The sequence below is a fragment of the Pan troglodytes genome, chromosome 7 (genome assembly GCF_028858775.2).
Source record: "Pan troglodytes isolate AG18354 chromosome 7, NHGRI_mPanTro3-v2.0_pri, whole genome shotgun sequence".
Taxonomy (NCBI): domain Eukaryota; kingdom Metazoa; phylum Chordata; class Mammalia; order Primates; family Hominidae; genus Pan; species Pan troglodytes.
The window spans coordinates 10,121,038-10,140,458 of record NC_072405.2 but is presented as its reverse complement, the minus strand read 5'-3'; the positions used below and the strand labels follow the sequence as shown (position 1 = coordinate 10,140,458).

The following is a 19,421-nucleotide window of genomic DNA, read 5'->3' as shown; positions in this document are numbered from 1 at the left end:
ATAGCAACACAGTTGATGGTGTCCAAGACTTTTCCAGAATTATGACTCACACCACAAAAATACACTTTTAAATGTTTGTAACTCACATTTTTCAACTTATACAATGTTTGAAATGCAGAATATGGTGCCCTGGCTTGAGCAATCACCATATTCACTAGACTTAAGTTTTAGCTATTTCTCAAATTACAAATAAGTTGTTTCAGTCTTGATGATGATTAAAAAAGAAAAAGGCTTCACCACAGGTCCTAGGGGGCCTCTAAAAAGGGCTTCCAGAAAATATTTTGTTTAAAACATTTTGCATAATGAGAGCATTGTTAGAATAAAGCTATTTCCTTTGGGCTTCCTGAAAAGAAGTGGCATCATTTGCATTAATTTTGGAATATAAGAAATTATTTTAATAGGCTACAAATGGTCAAAGATTGGAATTTCAAATGCTTCGTCTTGTATCACTGGGCATGTTTGTTGTAAAATCAGTTGTGTCTCTTTATAGTCAAACCTCAGATACAGTAGCAAAACATGTGAGTCGCCAAGATAAGGCAAGATGCATGAACTTATTTCACCCTCTCTCACAGCATAAGATTTCCTGGGGAGAAAGTGGTTGCAGTTAGCTGCATTCCGAAATTGAAAAGCTATCTGACAGTCATGTGTCGTGGCTGAAACTTGGGTACTGGAACCAGACACAGCTGGAATGACCTTCTGGTTGTACTGTTTACCAGGCATGTCACTTTAGGCAAATTTCTTCATCTCTTCCAGGCTTGGTTTCTTCATGTGTAAGAGGGGAATGGTAATCCTTTCAGGGTTATTATGTGAGTTAATCTATGCAATGTATTTATCTAGGCACGGTAAGTACCACATAGTTAGCAATCAATCAATAGGGAGTAATACTACCTCTCAATGAATAGCAGCTAATACACTGAAGTCCATTTGATGCCTGACTGTGACGCAAACATTACATGGACTCATCTTTACTGGGAGCCTTTGAGTGTGAGGAGAAGATGGATCTTGAGAAATGGTCTTTATTCTAAAGCAGTTTACTGTCAAGAGGGAGAGCACAGCTCATAAATAACTAAGGCACACAGCATTGTATCGTGTGCTGTATTTAGGGGCAAAATTAACTCCAAAGACTTGCTCTTTATCAGCATAGTTGACTGAAGCAGGTTGGAGCAAAGATTCCAGGGAGAAAGTGAGGACCTGCAGGACTGACATCTTGTCCACTTAACAGCAACCTGTGGAGGGACGCTGAGCACCTTGGGTGGTGTGATCCTGAGCCCCGGCTTCCCGGGTTCTTACCCCAACAACTTAGACTGCACCTGGAGGATCTCATTACCCATCGGCTATGGTAAGTGAAAATGTTACCAATTCCTAAAAGTTCATTTTTTTCGTTTCCATCTTGGAAAGAATTAAGCAGAATAAAATGCCTTATTCTGTTGGCATAACTGTATCTGTAATTGAAAGTGGCGTACAGATTTAAATAAAGCTTTGGCAGAGTAACTTTGAGAGTGGAAAACTTATTTGAAAAATCAGTTAAGCCATGCAACTCTTTTCAAGGCAAATTAAATTGGCCGAATGATGATATAGTAGGCATATGAAGTACAAAATGTAGCATCCCTAATTCAATTATCAATCTCTTTATTTATAATAGCTCTTTTTCTAATCTATCTCTGGAAGTCAGTAATGGTTATTGTTTCTTCTGGATAATGTTGAAGGCTTTTTAAAGGTTATGACTCCTTTTAAATTAAATATAAAACAACTATCAAGAAATAGTATTGTTTTGTACATTTTTACTATATATTACATTGTTTTCAGGTTAATAAGTTTTTTTTAAATATCTAGTTATTAACATTTCAGGTTATTCACCTTAAATAATTCATAAATTTAATTGTTGTGTATACTATTATAGAACCTTTTTCTGGCCTCTCTTCAGAAATGCATGGTCTTTGTGAAATTTCGATCCCCTCTCACGCCTTTCCCTGTCTGCCTCCTGGTTTCCTTCGTATTTTAGTTCATTTATTCGAGTCTGCCTACTTGTGATTTTCTCTACAGCACTCACTTTAGGTAGACCAAGTTAGGTACTTAGTGAATGTCCTAGGGCAGAGTAGCTGGGTATTTCTGTACTAAATAGTAGCTGAATGATGAATGAATGAATGAATACAACCATAAATAGAAATAACTGCCCTGGAAGAAGATCACACACTTTATTCAAAGCTTCTGCTTTTAGAATCTGTGCCCAGGATGGCAGTAGCAGTAGGAGTGAGCAGTCAGGGTGGACTTGCTCAGCAGAGAGTGGCCGGGGAAGGAACAGTCAGAATGACGGCCTGACAGGTCAATCAGGCCCTGGACGTGGGAAATGCAGTTGACCAACATGACTGTTCCACAAGGAAAGAGGAGGACTGTGGAAGAGCAGCTCGATGGGGACGGCCTGGGGAGTCCGTCACCTCCCAGTTATCCGTAGGAGGCCACGGTGGTGGTCAAGGAAGGGAGAGACTCTGTGGAAGGATTATTATAGGAGCCCCTGTTGCTCCCAGGTTTCTTAGTTTGCTAGTTTTGTTTTTTTCAATCATACTCTCTCCGAGCATAAGGCAGTGATTCTGCTAGGGCTAAATGAAACGGAGACCTGTGAATCACTTTCAGCAACATTGCTTCCACTGTTCTCCCAAGCTGGGCCCATCGTCCTTGCCCTGGAGATCTGGAGACATGAACTTATTGAACTAATCTTTGGAGTCAGGGGTTAAGAATTCTTTCAGAGGTATGTGTAACCCGGGTTAGTTTACACAGCGGTAGCGCTCTTAAGGATCGGAGCCTTGTTGGTCAAATTATTATAGTCATTAACATCAGAGAATGAGAGAAATCTTAGGCAAACTGCAGCTATCCCTGAAGGAGGTGTGGTTTTCTTAAATGAGTTAATGCACAGGGGCTCCAGTTTCCTCATTTCTATACCTGAAATACCCACATAAGTTTATGGTGAGGGTTAATTAAAATAATTCTGGCTATTGGGAGGCCAAGGCCAGTGGATCACAAGGTCAGGAGATCGAGATCATCCTGGCCAACATGATGAAACGCCGTCTCTATTAAAAATACAAAAATTAGCTGGGCATGGTGGCACTTGCTTGTAATCCCAACTACTTGGGAGGCTGAGGCAGGAGAATCACTTGAACCCGGGAGGTGGAGGTTGCAGTGAGCCAAGATCGCACCACTGCGCTCCAGCTTGGTGACAGAGCAAGACTCTGTCTCAGTAAGTAAATGAATAAATAAACAAAAATTCTGGCTAGAAGATTAGTGCAGGGTTTGGCACGTGATCAACAACAACAACAACAAAAAAGTGAAACAAATAAGAAAGTCACCTAGCTGTATTTTGTATTATTCTTCCAAATGTTTGCCACCTTCTTCTCAAAACTAACCGGAAACATTCTATTTATGAATAAAATGAAATTGGTATAAATATTTTCTTAACTTATTTTTCCAATGTTACTAGTTTATCATTTCTAAGAAGGGTATCATTTAGTATATTTTCTTATTTATTTTTTATTTATAAACTATTGTGCGAGAGAATAATTTGGGAAAAAACTTCAATGGAACCAAATTGTCTAAATTCATATTTGGGATCTATAAACCTAAACAAACTATTTAAAGAAAGACTGAAATGAAAAATAACTTATGAAATATCTTTAAACTGATGTAAATCTTAAAAAATTGGTTATTGCATAGCGTGAGGGTTTAAAGAGGATCTAGAAGAGGAGAAAAGAAACTTTATCTCAAATCAAACAAGCATGAAAAGTATTATCCCTAGCTTTTTAGAATAGATGTAGGTATGCTTCAGCATAATTTGTTATAGATTACATTTGAGTAACGCACCAGGTTTGCCTGTGATAAATTTTATAACCTCTAAACAGTAATAGATATGAAGTGAGAAATTGGGAGGAGAGGCATGTGAGTGGCGATGTGTCCCCTAACGTGGTCAACATTTGGAATTATGATGCCCCTGGTAGGAGTTCTTTCTAGGGCTTAAATCATTTTCGGGCAATTTGCAGAATCTGAGAAAATTTTATTACCTAGCTTTCAACCCCACATTGTTTTATAGTGAAAAACATTTAAGTAAATTAGTTCTATGTATTCATGGCCTTCTTTAATTTCTGCCTCTTCTCCCTTGTAATATCCACTACCAGAGCTTGAAGTCTCCCTTCTATGCCCATGAATTTTAAACCAACGTCATGAGACTTGTTGTCAAATGTCAAACCACACTTCGGCCGCATGTGAAGGATTTCATCTGAGTCAGATTCTCCTGTTCAATTCCTAATTTATACCCACAGCACTGCACAGCTCATTTTTCTTTCTCTGAACCTTGCCTTATTCTTGTCAGCAAGCTCTTCTCAGAATCTCCCGAATCATAAGCAAATATCAGATCACACCCTTGGAAATTTTGAGGAAGTAACTTTGGGGTTCAAGCTCAGACATCTGCACTTACAAATCAAGCACTCACTCCAGAAGTTTTTACGTAAAACAAAATGGGAATATAGCAGAGGTGACCACAATTATCTTGTAATTATGATTTCTCCCCTTTTTGATCTCTCATGTTGCTTCCTATTAATACCCAAACCATAAAGTGATTCTGGAACATTTCCTGTGGTTACAACTCAGAAAAGGGTCCCTTATTTCCTAATGGGACAAGCAGGGAGATTGGGAAGGTAGACAGGTATTTCAACTGACGTCACACAAAAAATATCTTACCAGGATAATGCTGTTAGGATGATCTTGGTGATCAGGTTGCAAAAGAATAGCCAGAAGATATGTCTTTGTTAATGCTGAGAAAAGGCATGTATGTGATAGGTAGTTCACGCAAGTAACCAGTTAACCAGCTCCTCCTGTAAGTGCAAATGGTGGATTGCCATCACTACTCTGCCTCTCCCCTCCTCGGTTTTCAGAGGTTTGGGAAACTGTGTTAAACAATATTTCCTTTGAAGTATCACTGGAAATTTCAACAAGAAACAGACATTATGGGAAGCTTGATTGCCTTAGACCCTAAGAGAGTGTCAGATTTATTGTACTTTGCGTCTACTTAAACTTGCAACACTAAGTAACAAGGAAAATGACTGCCCCCCAGGGTGCTCGTATTTTACTGTGTGCAGGAAGCCTCAATGGAGGTTGTGCTGTTACAATGTAGCTTCCCTTGGTCTCTTTCCTAAATTCTGACTCAGTGCCCCGGCTGAAGTAGGAAATGAGTTTGGCATCTTCCCAGAGCAGCTCCAGTTCCTTGGATGCTGGAGTCAGACTCCTTCAGGAAGCGTTTCTCCAATTTATAGAAGAGCACTTTCAATCTAAATAAGATGAGAAATGCACAGAGGTTTTCACAAGATTCTTACAAATATTACTTATTTAAGAAAAGTTGCTTTCGTGTAAAAATGTAGAAATCGTGAGATTTTGGCAAGTTGAATATAGAGATAGAAGATTATTGAGTATGAATCAGCATGACAAATCAAAACTCCAAAGTGAATTACAAAAGAAAAAATAAAAAATTGTTCTTGCAAAACATTCTTAAATTTAATTTCTAGGCTTCAGATTGTATCTCTAATATCTGAACATACATATCTGTTTCCTTGATGGACAGTTTTGGGATTTGGATTCTCAGGGCACAGCTGTCCTACCAGTAAGCGTGCTCCTCCAGTTACTCTGAGTAATAACACTTATCCGGAATATAAGACGTTATTGCCACTTCTTGAAGAAAAATATATGGGATGTTTTTCACCTTGGGAGGATTTTATTGGGTATTATGAATCTTCCCATACAACTGGATAAGCATGGGATTGCCTGATCGATTGTCTAATCCAGGAGTTAAGCAGTTGCCAGTTTAGTCAAATAATTATTTTGATTAGCTCTACTCCCAGAGCCCATTCCCGTGTATCGAGCCACAATTTAAATAGGCAAAAGCGATTAACTGGTTTGGCATCATGTGGAAATTATCTTACCTGGTTTTCCTAATTACTCATTCCAGAAACAGCTGTTTTCTATACCCTGCCTCAGTAACCAACAGTGACCCACTGCGGGACAGTGACCCACACAGCCTGTCCCTCAAAATGACCAAGGGAACTCTAGCCAAAAGGACTGAGGCAGTTGGCAGCATAAGCTGTGGTTGCTCACAATTTTAGGCTCTGAGTTTAGCTGAGTAGAAATCTTAGTCCTACCAGTGATTGCACAAGATACTCCAATGTTTTTGAAACTTGTTTCCTTATTTTTAAAGGGAATATAATATAATATCAGTCACATAGGGCTATTTTGAAGTATTGTAAATGCATGGAATAGGGTATTATTTAAGTGCTGTTTTTAATAGTTAAACCAAATTCTGGTTTACTTATCTAGTAGCTAAACCTGATAGTTGTGTGCCATTTTCTTTCCTTTTCACAGACTTGGCTTGTTGTTTTGTGATGCTCTGGCAGAGCTCAACAACTCAGGATTTCGGTCTCTGTTTTCTTGAGAGTGTCTAAGGGCACAGTTAACAGAAATGCAATGAAGCTTTCTATCTGCCTTACCCCATTATCTTTTATACTTAAAATCTACTGCACTAATAGTGCACACAATGCTCTCCAAAATTACCATGCCATCAGACTTTCTAGAAACATAGGGACAATATAAAAGGTTCTTTAGAATGTTCAATAAATTCCATAGGTATTAACACTTTTGCTATATTTTATTGCGCACAGAAGTTGCAAAACAGAGGTAGTAATATTCACAGGTTCTATCAACTAAAAACTAGGGTTTAACTCTGAGATCATGGTCACATTACTATTCAAAGTTTTGTCAGTGCTAAAGGCAAAAATTCTCTGTGCAGGTGACTTGTCACTGGCACTTAATTTTCAATATGTAATCACAATCGGATAAGACAGTGCTGGGTAAGTTCCACCAAAGGTAAGTATTCAGATTTTTTATTGTTATTGAAATAATATATATGCTTTAGTACTCTCTGAGACAATAGAAGGATAACCAGGTTATGCTTATTTTAATCCTTTTATTTGGGCTTTACAATGTCAAACTGGATGCAATTTGCTGAAAATTAGATAGCTAAATAATTCTATTTGAAGCCAGATTAGAGCTGGGCTCTGTTCTATTTTCTGATATGTATTAGGTAGTTTGATATGTGGCTGTATAATTTATCCTGCTTAAAATGGTAATTTTGCTCACAATATTATAATTGTCATAATTCCATTTCCTTTTCAAGCTGAATTCCAAATCAGTAACAAACCACTTTCACTAGATCCTGTACTTTTGAGACGTTGGATGTCCTCCATTTCTTTGCACCCTGATCCCCTTGCAAGTTGTTATCTTTCGTGACTGTGCCGGTTCATGAATTTCAAAAAGTGTTTCTGGATAAATATATCTGAAGTCTGCATATGCGCATCTGAAGCGAGCACATTCTCAGCCATTTCCCTACCATAAAATATTAAGTGTTCCAATCTGGCCCCAGTTTTCCTTTCTGTCTGGTACTCTGGACATACGTAGAAGTGCCAGCAATTCAACAGGTTGTTTTTTGTTACTCTCAGGTCAGCTTCTTGATTCCGCCTGATTGTGATTAATGTGAGGAATGTCTATAAAACTCTGTGGAGCACATGGATTCAATGTTCATAAGGCAGTCACACAAACACACGTGCACACAGACACACAAATGCATGCATGCATGCACACACACCACACACACACACTCACACACACAACTCTTTACTCTAGTTTACTTATTAGTAACAAGATTCATTCTTATTAGATTTGTGGGCATACCACCAAACTGTGTTTTTAGCTCAGTAGTGGGAAGTGGACAAGCAGATCTGGATGTGCCACTGGCTGAGCAGTCCAGGAGCGCAGCTGTCACAGCAGGCAGAGGAGACAGCTCCAAACCAAGGGACACAGGAGCCCTTGGACCCCCTCCCTCCCTTACCCCTTCTCCCTCCCTCCCTCCTCCCCCCCCCTTGTTGCCTCTTTCTCTCCCTTTTTTTCTTTCTTTTTTTCTCACTTCTGAATTTCTTTTAAACAAAAATATTTTCTGGAGTTTAGAAACAAATTAACAGCTCACTGGTGGCTGTTCAACAAACAGCAGTATTTGACGTTTTTGAATATTTGCAGAAATGTTGTAAATTTAAAGAGTTGCTCCACCTTGATTGTATACAGCAGACGATGTTAGAATGGCCAAGACCATCACAGCTCCTTTCTTGACTGGCGATGTAGTACCGGTCTATAGACTTGGACAACGTGATATGAATCTAGTTACTCATTCTAAAAAGAATTCTAAATTTTGCTTAAATTATTAAAGATCTTTCTTTTTCTTCTGTATTTTGTCTCCTCAGCCACATCCTGCAGTTTTTCACGTTCTATTTTTTTTTAATTCATCCTCTTTCAATCTAGGTTGAACATAATACAAACTGATTTTCTCCAAGAAGAGTGGAATATTTTTACCATCATGAGACTGTCAGCTCTTGTCTAGCCTATTGGCATACCAAACCAGAAAAAGTGAGGCCTTTGTCAGTTAGTGCGGGGTTAAACTTCACTCTGCCATTTCCCGTGTGACATGAGACATAACATCTAACATTTCAGAGCCTTAGTTTGCTCACCTGTAAATTATGAGCACGGTGAGGATTACTGTGCTGGGAGCAAACTTGGTTGGCAAATCGGGCCCCAGGCATACTGTTGGCCTTACATGATGCCCACCAAGCAGGGCACTATTTACCCTTTTGCTTCTCCCTGCCAAGTTTCTCCATAATTAATGAAATTGTTTTTCTTTTATGACTTTAAATTTTGTTGAGAGATTTTAGGTGTTTCCTCCCTACAATTTTTCACTTGGACTTTTTTCTTCCTTTTTACAAAGTACTGCCCTCTGACAACTGTGTTTTCCTTTGATACCTGAGTGGATGTGTTTGTGTGAATATTTTTATGCACTTCCAATGAAGTAGGAAAACCCAAGTAGGTGTTATCTTTAATTTTCCCAATCTAGGAAATATATTAGATGCAAAAGATTTTTTAAAGTTCTCATCTATCAAAAACAGAAGAACCATGCAGACTAAAGCTTTCTTTTATACTGGAATAACACTCTACAACCACTGTTAGTTGGCTCAGTTTAGGTTTTACGGCCCAGCTTAACTGCATGGACTTATGCAAAGACTAATGTCTTTGGAGTTCTATATAAATTGCTTAAATGAGTTAGAATATCTAAGACATAGTAGTCAAATAAGTTTTCAAAAAAAATGCCACAATGCAAATACCTCTCAATTATTTTTATTGTTTCCTTTTAAATTATCAGCCATAGTTTATTTAATTCACAGATCAGTATGATATCACAGATACTGGTCATTTGAACAGTCTTTTGGTATTCTCAACTGTGCCAGGCTGTTAGATTTAATTGTGAGAGTTATGGTGCGGTTGATTAGATTGGGTTTCTCACAAACATCAATAATTTGTTTTGCACACGTAACACAATAGAAAATGACCACTTGCTAAACTAATAAACTTGTGCTATGGTATGACCGTCCAGTTAGTAAAAGCCACCTTTAAAGTTGGTTGCATAGAACTGTGGGACAAGGAAAACAGACAAAATAAACAGACAAAATAAACAGACAAACACAAAATAAAAACAAAAAAAACTCTGTGGCGTGTTTTAAAACCAAAATTGTTGTTGTTGTTGTTTTTCCTTGATAAAGCTATCAGTTAGCTTTTGGGTGATGTAACAGATGATCACAACTTCATATTTAAGATTGTCATAATTGTAAAAGTCACTGGAGAAAATCATCCCCGAGCGTGTGTGTGCTAGTTGTTACCTAAGGATTCTACCTGTGTAGCTCTGTGGTACGGTGCTGGTAATATTCATATTTCACAAACAAATTGACTTCTGGACGTGAGTGTCATGGAAAAAGACCATGCGGCAAAAAGTGGCAGAGGTAAGATGGAGCCAGGGTTTGCTGTCATCCACAGTGAATGACGTCCTCCACGGCATGGTTCTGTGTCACAGAGAGGGATTGTCTAGGGAGACTGCTAACACTTCAGTCCCTTTTTATGAGCATTGATTTTATACATTTTGATATGAACTTTCATTAAGTTTGCATGTTTTTCCATAGGTGCACATATTCAGTTTCTGAATTTTTCTACCGAAGCTAATCATGACTTCCTTGAAATTCAAAATGGACCTTACCACACCAGCCCCATGATTGGACAGTTTAGCGGCACGGATCTCCCCGCGGCCCTGCTCAGCACAACGCATGAAACCCTCATCCACTTTTATAGTGACCATTCGCAAAACCGGCAAGGATTTAAACTTGCTTACCAAGGTATGGAACAACAACGAGAACCGAAACCCAAATCTAAATACCCTTCTTACATGTAAATTGTATTTAAATATAAATCTCCCTAACTGGTTCAAAGCTTGTACAACTGGAATAATTTTTTGGTGGAATGTTGGTTTCTGGTTAGTAGTGGAACACTTGTTGTGTTTGAAAACAGAGGTAAGGACACAGACGTAACCACCAGTGGGTTCGCCTTTTCTGCTGCCCAGACAGAGCCGAGTTATCAAGACGGGAATTGCAATGGAGAAAGAGTAATTCACGCAGAGCCAGATGTGTGGGAGACCGGAGTTTTATTATTACTCAATTCAGTCTCCCCAGCATTCAGGAATTCAAGTTTTTAAAGATAATTTGGCGGCCGGGCGCGGTGGCTCACGCCTGTAATCCCAGCACTTTGGAAGGCCGAGGCGGGCGGATCACGAGGTCAGGAGATCAAGACCATCCTGGCTAACACGGTGAAACCCCGTGTCTACTAAAAATACCAAAAATTAGCCGGGCGTGTTGGGGGGCGTCTGTAGTCCCAGCTATTCGGGAGGCTGAGGCAGGAGAATGGCGTGAACCCGGGAGGCGGAGCTTGCAATGAGCCGAGATCGCACCACTGCACTCCAGCCTGGGCGACAGAGCAAGACTCTGTCAAAAAAAAAAAAAAAAAAAAAAAAAAGATAATTTGGCGGGCAGGGGCTTGGGAAGCCGGTAGTGCTCATTGGTCAGGTTGGAGATGGAATCACAGGGGGCGGAAGTGAGTTTTTCTTGCTGTCTGCTGTTCCCGGGTGCGATGGATGGCAGAACTGGTTGGGCCAGATTACCGGTTTGGGTGGTGTCAGCTGATCCACCAGGTGCAGGGTCTGCAACGTATCTCAAGCACTGATGTTAGGTTTTACAATAGTGATGTGATCCCAGGAGCAATCTGGGGAGGTTCAGACTTGGAACCAGAGGCTGCATGACCCCTAAACCATAATGTCTAATCTTACAGCTAATTTGTTAGTCCTGCAAAGACAGACTGGTCCCCAGGCAAGAAGGGGGTCTTTTCGGGAAAGGGCCATGATCAATTTTGTTTCAGAGTCAAACCAAGAATTGAATTCCTCCCCAAATTAATTCAATCTATGTCCAGGAATGAACAAGGACAGCTTAAAGGTTAGAAGCAAGATGGAGTTGGTTAGGTCTGGTTTCTTTCACTGTCATAATTTCCTCAGGTATAATTTTGTAAAGGCGGTTTCACAGACGCACAGGGGATGATGAGGTACGGGTGTTACCTAAGCTTCACCTGTACTCCCATCCCACCTGCACACACTCTCTCCCATGGCCGTAGTCAACTGTGTGCTCAACTGGGGAGTCTCATCATCACGTAGCTTTCCCATTTGTCACTATGTCCCTCTGAGCTCTCGTCCCTTCAGGACACAGAGAGTCCCATCGTGCAGGGAGTTGATCCATATGGCAGTAAGTCTGTAGGTCTCTCAGGTATGTATGCCTTGCCTTAGCACAGATAATGGGTACCTGCATTGTTCATGTTCAACTTTCACCACAAAAAGAGAAAAAAAATCAGTGATTGAACTTTATCCTTTTTTATGCCTTCAAATATGCAATCTCTAAGAAAAGTTTGCATCATCAAAGCATTTTTGACATGTGAAAAAGTTCAACATTTTAATTTCATGCAAAATAATTTGTACGGCCTTTCCTTGAATATTGCTAGATCAAATGAGGTTGAAAACGTTAAATCTAGAGCCTAACTTTTTTTTTTTTAATATAGTTAAATCACTTGTTTCCCTAATTCCACAGAATGCTTAGAAACAGGGCTTTGATATTTATTACTGAAAGAGGCTAGTATTTTATGATGAACTCTTTGGCATTATTATGTGTAGTCTCACCTAAAATATAAAATATAGACACAGACTTCCAGGATTGAGGTCTGTTAAACTGGAAATCTAGGTAGGAGCAAAAAAGAGAGGAAACTGGAGACTAAACCAGTGAGCAATATGTCTCTAGACATTGCCAGCATTTTTCTATGAAACACTCTTTCTGTGTTCCCCTTCTTTATTTTCTTACTACTTAGCAAACAATATCACTCACTAATCATTCCCTACTTGAAGCACGAGAGAGAGAAACAGAGAGAGAAAGACAGAGAGAGAGAGAGAGAGAGAGAGAGAGAACATCAGAGAGGAAGCAACTTCCCACAACAAAATGGATACAGATCTGCTTGCCTGTGCATCTATTCTCTGCTCTCTCTCTTTTTCAATGGAAGAGAATGTACCTCCTACTTAAGGGTAATCGGGGCTGGGTGTGGTGGCCTCATGCCTGTAATCCCAGCAGTTTGGGAGGCAGAGGCGGGCTGATCACCTGAGGTCAGGAGTTTGAGACCAACCTGGCTGATATGGTGAAACCACATCTCTACTAAAAATACAAAAATTAGCCGGCACATGATGGCAGGCGCCTGTAATCCCAGCTACTCAGGAGGCTGAGACAGGAGAATCACTTGAACTCGGGAAGCGGAGGTTGCAGTGAGCCAAGATCACACCATTGCACTCCAGTCTGGGCGACAGAGGGAGACTCCATCTAAAAAAAAAAAAAGAAAAGGAAAAAGAAAGAAAAAAAACGGTAATCGATCCTATGCTCTAGGTACCTCTCTTCCTACTATTTCAGAGACATTATGTAGAGAATATTTTCTATTTCTGCATTTTCAGCTACTATCCATGAAATTTTCCCCAATAGCATCTTGAATATAACTCAGATCTGTCTCTCACACATCGACACACACACATACACATGTACATATCTATTTATAATTTTAATGTACCTTGGACCTCTTGTCTTCCTCCAGCTTCTAATTTCTAAAACATAATTCCAGAAAACTTATGTAAACATTCTCAATTTCTACACCTGTTTTTCACTTCTCCTATCTATTTACCTGGTGTCTAACATGATGGGTTCTTCTATCGACAAGATCTTCTATTGCAGGAGATGTTAATGTCACTAGCCCTAGAGGCACACTTCGTTTCTCATGTCTCCTGGTGACATCCAGCATGGCTACCATTTCTCTTGACGCCCTTTTCCCTTGGCTTCAGGGGCCAGAAAATCTCTGGGTTATTCTGCTATCTCTCTGGCTAAGTTGTTATTTTCTTTGCTTCCTTGACCACTTCTAACTGAGTTTAGCTATATAGGAGGTTGGAATCCTCCTATATTTCCATCCTATGCTTTCCATGATTCAAACTCCTGGATTCAAAGCCCATGATGGCCATTCACAGCTGATAACTCTTGTGCCTGTGCCTCCAGCTCAAGTCTTCTGCAAGCGCCAGGACACAATGTCTGTTTTCCTCCTCCACTGGGAATGACGCAGGAACTGAAACATGTGCCCGAAGCTGAGCTCGCAGTTTTGCTTCCCAGCTTATCCTCCAGTGCCCCCATCTCACTAAGTGTGAGGTGCAGTGTTCCTGGAATCTGCGGCTGCCTCCCTGTGTCAGCACCAGTAGCCGTAACTGCTCTCAGACCTTTCTCCTAGAAAATGGCCAAACTCCTAAATGTCTTTCCAGATTTACTCTTCCAACTTCTCTCTTGTTTCCAAAAGGCAGACCGGACTTATTCCTTTTGTGATGAAAGCGTTTACCATGCTTTCTTAGATTTTTAGGAAATCGTTCAACATCTATAAGGATCTGCTATCTCTCTGGCTAAGCTCTTATTTCCGTCTCCCAGGCTGTGGTTCTTTCTCTGTCTCGATTCTCACTTGCCCCTCTGAAATATCTCCAGCAGCCACAGTCCTTTCTACCTCAGAGCTCTTGCACGTGTAGCAATCTCAGCCTGCAATGCTTTCCATCTCCACCCCCACTCTTTGGTTAGTCATTCAGAACTGTTTCTATGTAATACCCTGCAGGAGGCAATGTCTGAATACTCCGACCAGGGGAGGTCTCCTCATTCAGAAGCTTGAATTCTGATGTGCTTCTTCTTGTGTGCTGGTCACGAGCATTCCCACCAAATCTCTCCCATTCTCTCTACTTCTGGACTCAGGATAGAGGTGCCTTCAAAATGAAGTGTGGTGGTGTGACTTGCTTTGAGTGATGAAATTGGAGTGAATGTCGCTTCGGATGGAACCCTGAAGAGCCAAAATTTAGTTTGCTCTAATGGCCACTCAGTCATCTGGATCCCTGAGTATCTACAGGAGTAGAGTTCCCTGCCATCCCAACCTGGAACCAGAAGGAAGCTGACTTATTTTAAGTCACTGAGATATGGGATATTGTTTTTTGTTTTCGAGAGGGAATCCCACTCTGTTGTCCAGGCTGGAGTGCAGTGGCACAATCTCAGCTCAGTGCACCCTCTGCCTCCCAGGTTCAAGCAATTCTCCTGCCTCAGCCTCCCAAGTAGCTGGGATTACAGGCACCTGCCACCATGCCTGGCTAATTTTTTTCTTTTTAGTAGAGACAGGGTTTCACCCATGTTGGCCAGGTTGGTCTCGAACTCCTGACCTCAGGTGATTTGCCCTCCTCATCCTCCCAAAGTGCTGGGATTACAGGCGTGAGCCACTGCGCCCAGCCGGGATATTGTTGTTAATGCCATATAAATGAACCTAGACTGACAGGCATACCCTGGGACTTTTTAAAATCAGGAATTTATTGTATACAGTCAGCCCTCTGCATCCATGAGTTCTGCATGTGTGGATTCAAGCACTAGAGATCAGAATATTCTGAAATACACAACACATGGTTGTGTTTCCACTGAACATGCACAGACTCTTTTTCTTATCATTGTTCCCTGAGCGAACAGAATAACAACTATTTACACGGCATTTGCTTTGTGTTCAGTATTATAAGAAATTTAGAGATGGCTTAAAGTATACAAGAGAGTGTGCTTAGATTTTATGAAAATGCACCATTATTTTATATTCATCCTGTAACCCACCCCCCTGCAAAAGCCAAGGGACAACTGTATTTCTATGTTTAAAGGATGCCTTACTGAAAACAATACACTGCATGAAGGTGACGGTCATTTCTGTTTTACCTCGCTCTGCGCTCAGCAGGAAGCGCAGTGCCTTACCTGTAATTGCTCCCCAGTGCACACCTGTGAGCTCCATACTTGAGGTGTTTTTCCCCCCGATGCTAAGGGACTTTCTGCCGTGCTGCATATACATTTTCGGAAGCACCTGTGCAGGGCTTGCCTTTATTTGTTTGAGGTCTGTGCTCCGGCTTCCTCATTAAATTAAATCAATTTTTAGTCCCTACGCGTTGCAGATATTGCTAGCAAAACTCTTTTAAAGGATAAAAAATTGTAGCTAGATAGGAGGAATAAGGTCTAGTGTTCTCTAGCCTTTTAGGGTGACTGTAGTCAACAATAATATGTCCCGTCATTTCACAGAGCCAGGAGGATATTGAACATTCCCCCCACAAAGAAATGATAAACGCTGGAGATGATGATTTTTAAAAAAATTTAGCCAATTCATGTCACTGCAGATACTGGCACAAATACCATGTGTCCAGTCTTGGTAATGTTGGATTTTGTAGAAGGCTTCTTTAAGGGACTGTGCTTTCAGCCAGAGAAGTATCAGTTACCCAGGGATGGTGGGATTCACAGTTACTTTCAGGAAACATGACCCCAAGGATTACCTCAGGCCCTGGTGGTCCTACCAATGTGTGCAAACAGCTCTGAGTGTACCCTGGGTATAACCACTGATATAAAAATATTATCAATGGCAGTGGTGTTCTTCTCTTCTTCTATTCACTCCATCTCTTCCGTCACTACCAGAAATCCGGAAGGGATGAGCTGGTCACGGTGGCTTATGTCTGTAATCCCAGCACTTTGGGAGGCCGAGGTGGGTAGATCACCTGAAGTCAGGAGTCGGAGATCAGCCTGGCCAACATGGTGAAACCCCGTTTCTACTAAAAATACAAATACTAGCTGGGCATGGTGGGGAGCGCCTGTGATCCCAACTTCTCAAGAGGCTGAGGCAGGAGAATCGCTTGAACCTGGGAGACCAGAGACCGGGGTTTGTAGTGAGCCGAGATCATGCCATTGCACTCCAGTCTGGGGGACAGAGCGAGACTCTATCTCGGGGGGCAAAAAAAAAAAAAAGAAAAAAAAAGGCTTGGTTGTCCTCTCTGCAACACATAGACACGTGTATCACTGTTACATATAATTGTGAAAATAGAGTCTTGATCATATTCTAGGACTAACCCGGACTCCATAGATGAGCCATCAATTAGTGGCTAGATGTAATCCATGAGGGGGGGACAAAGATCCAGGATGTTCCCCATGAGTCTGCCCTCTTTGATTGTAAATGATAGAAATCTGAATGAAACTAGTTTAGGAAAGAAGTGCAAGGTGACAGCTGTGTGGGCTGGGGCATGTCTGGAGCCTGGGCCTCAGTGACACCTGAATTCTGTTTGCCCCTCTTCTGATTTTCATAGCTTTTTCTGCCCTAATACACATGGATGATATGTCCCCAATCTAACCATACCCTGCTCAGCAAGGACAGGACCCTGCTTCTCCTACTGCAATTGCTAAACATTTTGGGAACACTTTCTTGGTGGGGCAGCTTGTGTCTAAGTCCAGCCACTGAGGCCAGGTGGACGGAGACTATGTGTTAGGTCAACTTGGGTCACAGAGTCAGAAATGTGATTAGCAGACTTCACTCAAGAGCATGTTTTAAAGGGGAAGAAGCCGGTTCCTTTAAGAAGGTACCTAGAAAAACAACATAATACATATGCCATGGAACAGTGATATAATTGGATTAAAACTCTATGTAAATGAAGTATTTGTATGCAAGAGATTTTTATTAGTGTTTTCTTATGTCCTCATGTGCTCCTGCAGAAATATTATTAGTTGGTTTGGAAGAGCTAATTGCCCCTGTTTTACTATATTAAAAATAAATTGCAACACTTTGGGAAGCCAAGGCGGGAAGATTGCTCAAGGCCAGGAGTTCAAGACCAGCCTGGGTAACATGGTGAGACCCTGTCTCTACAAAAAATTAGCTGGGCATGGTGTTGGACACCCATGGTCCTGGCTACTTGGGAGGCTGAGGTGGGAGGACTGCCTGAGCTTGGGAGTTCAAGGCTGCAATGAGCTGCCATCACATCACTGCACTCCAGCCTGGGCATCAAAGTGAGACCCTGTCTCAGTAATAATAATGACAATAATAACTGTTACGTATGGTGTGCTCACTCTGCGCCGCACTCTATGCTTCCTGATTTCCACATAAATTCCAAGGGTTATGCACATTTCACAGATAAGAAAAATGAGGCTCAGAGAGGTTGGCAAATTGTGAAAATGTGCACAGCTGCCTGTGGAAGTATGATTTGGAATCAAGTCTGCTAGACACCAAAGTAGTAGTGTCAGCCAAGCTATTGTATTTCAGCAGAAGGAAGGGAAATGAAGTCTTTGGATTCTAAATCCAGCGATTTAGTCATTGCACTCACAGGGGAAAGAATGTTTAAACCTAATGAAGTCAGTTTAAAAAGAACAATTTTCTCCGAGTTGCAAAACCACTCGACCATCCCTAAGCTGCAGAACGGCCACTGTGGGAAAACTCCGATCACAGTTTTTCGTTTTGGACCTGACACCTGACAGATCTGCCTGCTCCTCTCAAGTTTTACGGCTGTGAAAATAGCCTCGCCAAAACCCTGAGAGTCAAACGTTCTCCACAAGGACTTGCAGCGCGTGCCTTCGTGGTTGGATGCAGGTGCTGCCTGTGACAGTGGAATCCAGATGTCTGCTGTGGCTGCATTGCCTCTTGCAGATCCAGGGTCGTCGTTCAGGAACTGCCTAACGTCACGGCCTCTGGACGTCAGAACCCTTGCCCTTGATTTGTGCAGCAAACACTGGCAGAGCTCTTTCTTTCTTTCTTTCTTTTGTTTTTCTTTTTCTCTTTTTTTTCTTGTTTTTTTGAGATGGAGTCTCACTCTGTCGAGAGGCTGGAGTGCAGTGATACGCTCTTGGCTCACTGCAACCTCTAACTCCCTGGTTCAAGTGATTCTCCTGCCTCCTGAGTAGCTGGGACTGCAGGTGCCTGCCACCATGCTTGGCTAATTTTTGTAGTTTTAGTGGAGACAGGGTTTCACCACGTTGGCCAGGCTGGTCTCGATCTCCTGACCTCGTGATCCGATCTGCCTGCCTCGGCCTCCCAAAGTGCTGAGATTACAGGCGTGAGCCACCGCGCCCAGCCTGACAGAGCACTTTCTAGGACTTTGCAAGAATTCGACCGGCCTTTAAGGCCATGCCACCCTTTCTCAGTTTGACTTGTGAGGCAGCTGCAGCGCAGCCTGGCAGTGAGTGTCGTGAGCAGTGGTCAGTTCATGGAGGGGGAATGAGTCCAAGCTGTAGGTCCTGAGCCAGCGAGAGGTGCTGGGCACTCCTGCCAGCAGCCTCCTGTCTCTTCGCCTACCTCTGATCACACTCACCCCTCCCCTTCCCAGACCTAAGCTCTATGCCCGCCCCTCCTGACTGCAGCCCTAAAGCCCAGCCATAGGTTTCTCCTCAGAACCCCTTCATTCCTGGTGGGTTAGGGGCTTCAGTCTCGTCTGCCGGTGTCCACGTGAGCCTTCCAGTGTAACAGTAACAGGATTGCCTTCTGCTCCCAGGGGCGCCTCTCTTCCCCTGAGGCCAAGGCATCCCCAGCTGCTATAAGTGGCATCCAACATAAGACACACCCAAGCTCTTTAAGGAGAGACTGAGGACGATTGTAAAGGGGAGGCTCTGAGGGATCCTCAGGTCAGCCGGCATCCCCGGAGGGTAGTGGAAAGTAGCCTCCTTTTGAGAGAGCAGTGAGGTAGAAAGAGCAGGCGGGGGACCCAGGAAGACAGCAGCAGCCAAGAAGGGGCCCCATTGGGACAGCAGCAGCCAAGAAGGCCCAGGAGGACAGCAGCAGCCAAGAAGGGGCCCCAGGTCGGCCTCCCCCAGGTCGCTGAGGAGAAGCTGTGTGCCGGCCCACGCTGCAGTGGGTGACATCCAGGGGCCTGGGGAAGGATGCAGGCTCACGCAGAGCTGGGCTAATACGCCTTTTATTCCAGTGTATCCATAGGACAGGCAAGTCAGCTAACCTCATATGAGGCCAAGTGGGAGAGGTTCCTCCCAGGTGAACCGAGCGGCACCCTCAGCCTTCCTGTAGACCTGGGCGAAGGAGGGTCTTCCCACTTAGAC

General features: G+C 42.3%; 1 protein-coding gene across 3 annotated transcripts in view; it reads left to right on the top strand.

Annotated features, from left to right (window-relative positions):
- CSMD1 (CUB and Sushi multiple domains 1) overlaps positions 1 to 19,421 on the top strand; it is a 2,064,385-nt gene that overhangs the window by 1,847,513 nt on the left and 197,451 nt on the right. For all 3 annotated transcript variants that reach the window (XM_054657204.2, XM_016960221.4, XM_054657205.2), the window contains 2 exons: positions 1,223 to 1,339; positions 10,086 to 10,295. In XM_054657204.2, the coding sequence (XP_054513179.1) occupies positions 1,223 to 1,339; positions 10,086 to 10,295 (327 nt within the window). The remainder of the gene's footprint in view (positions 1 to 1,222; positions 1,340 to 10,085; positions 10,296 to 19,421) is intronic.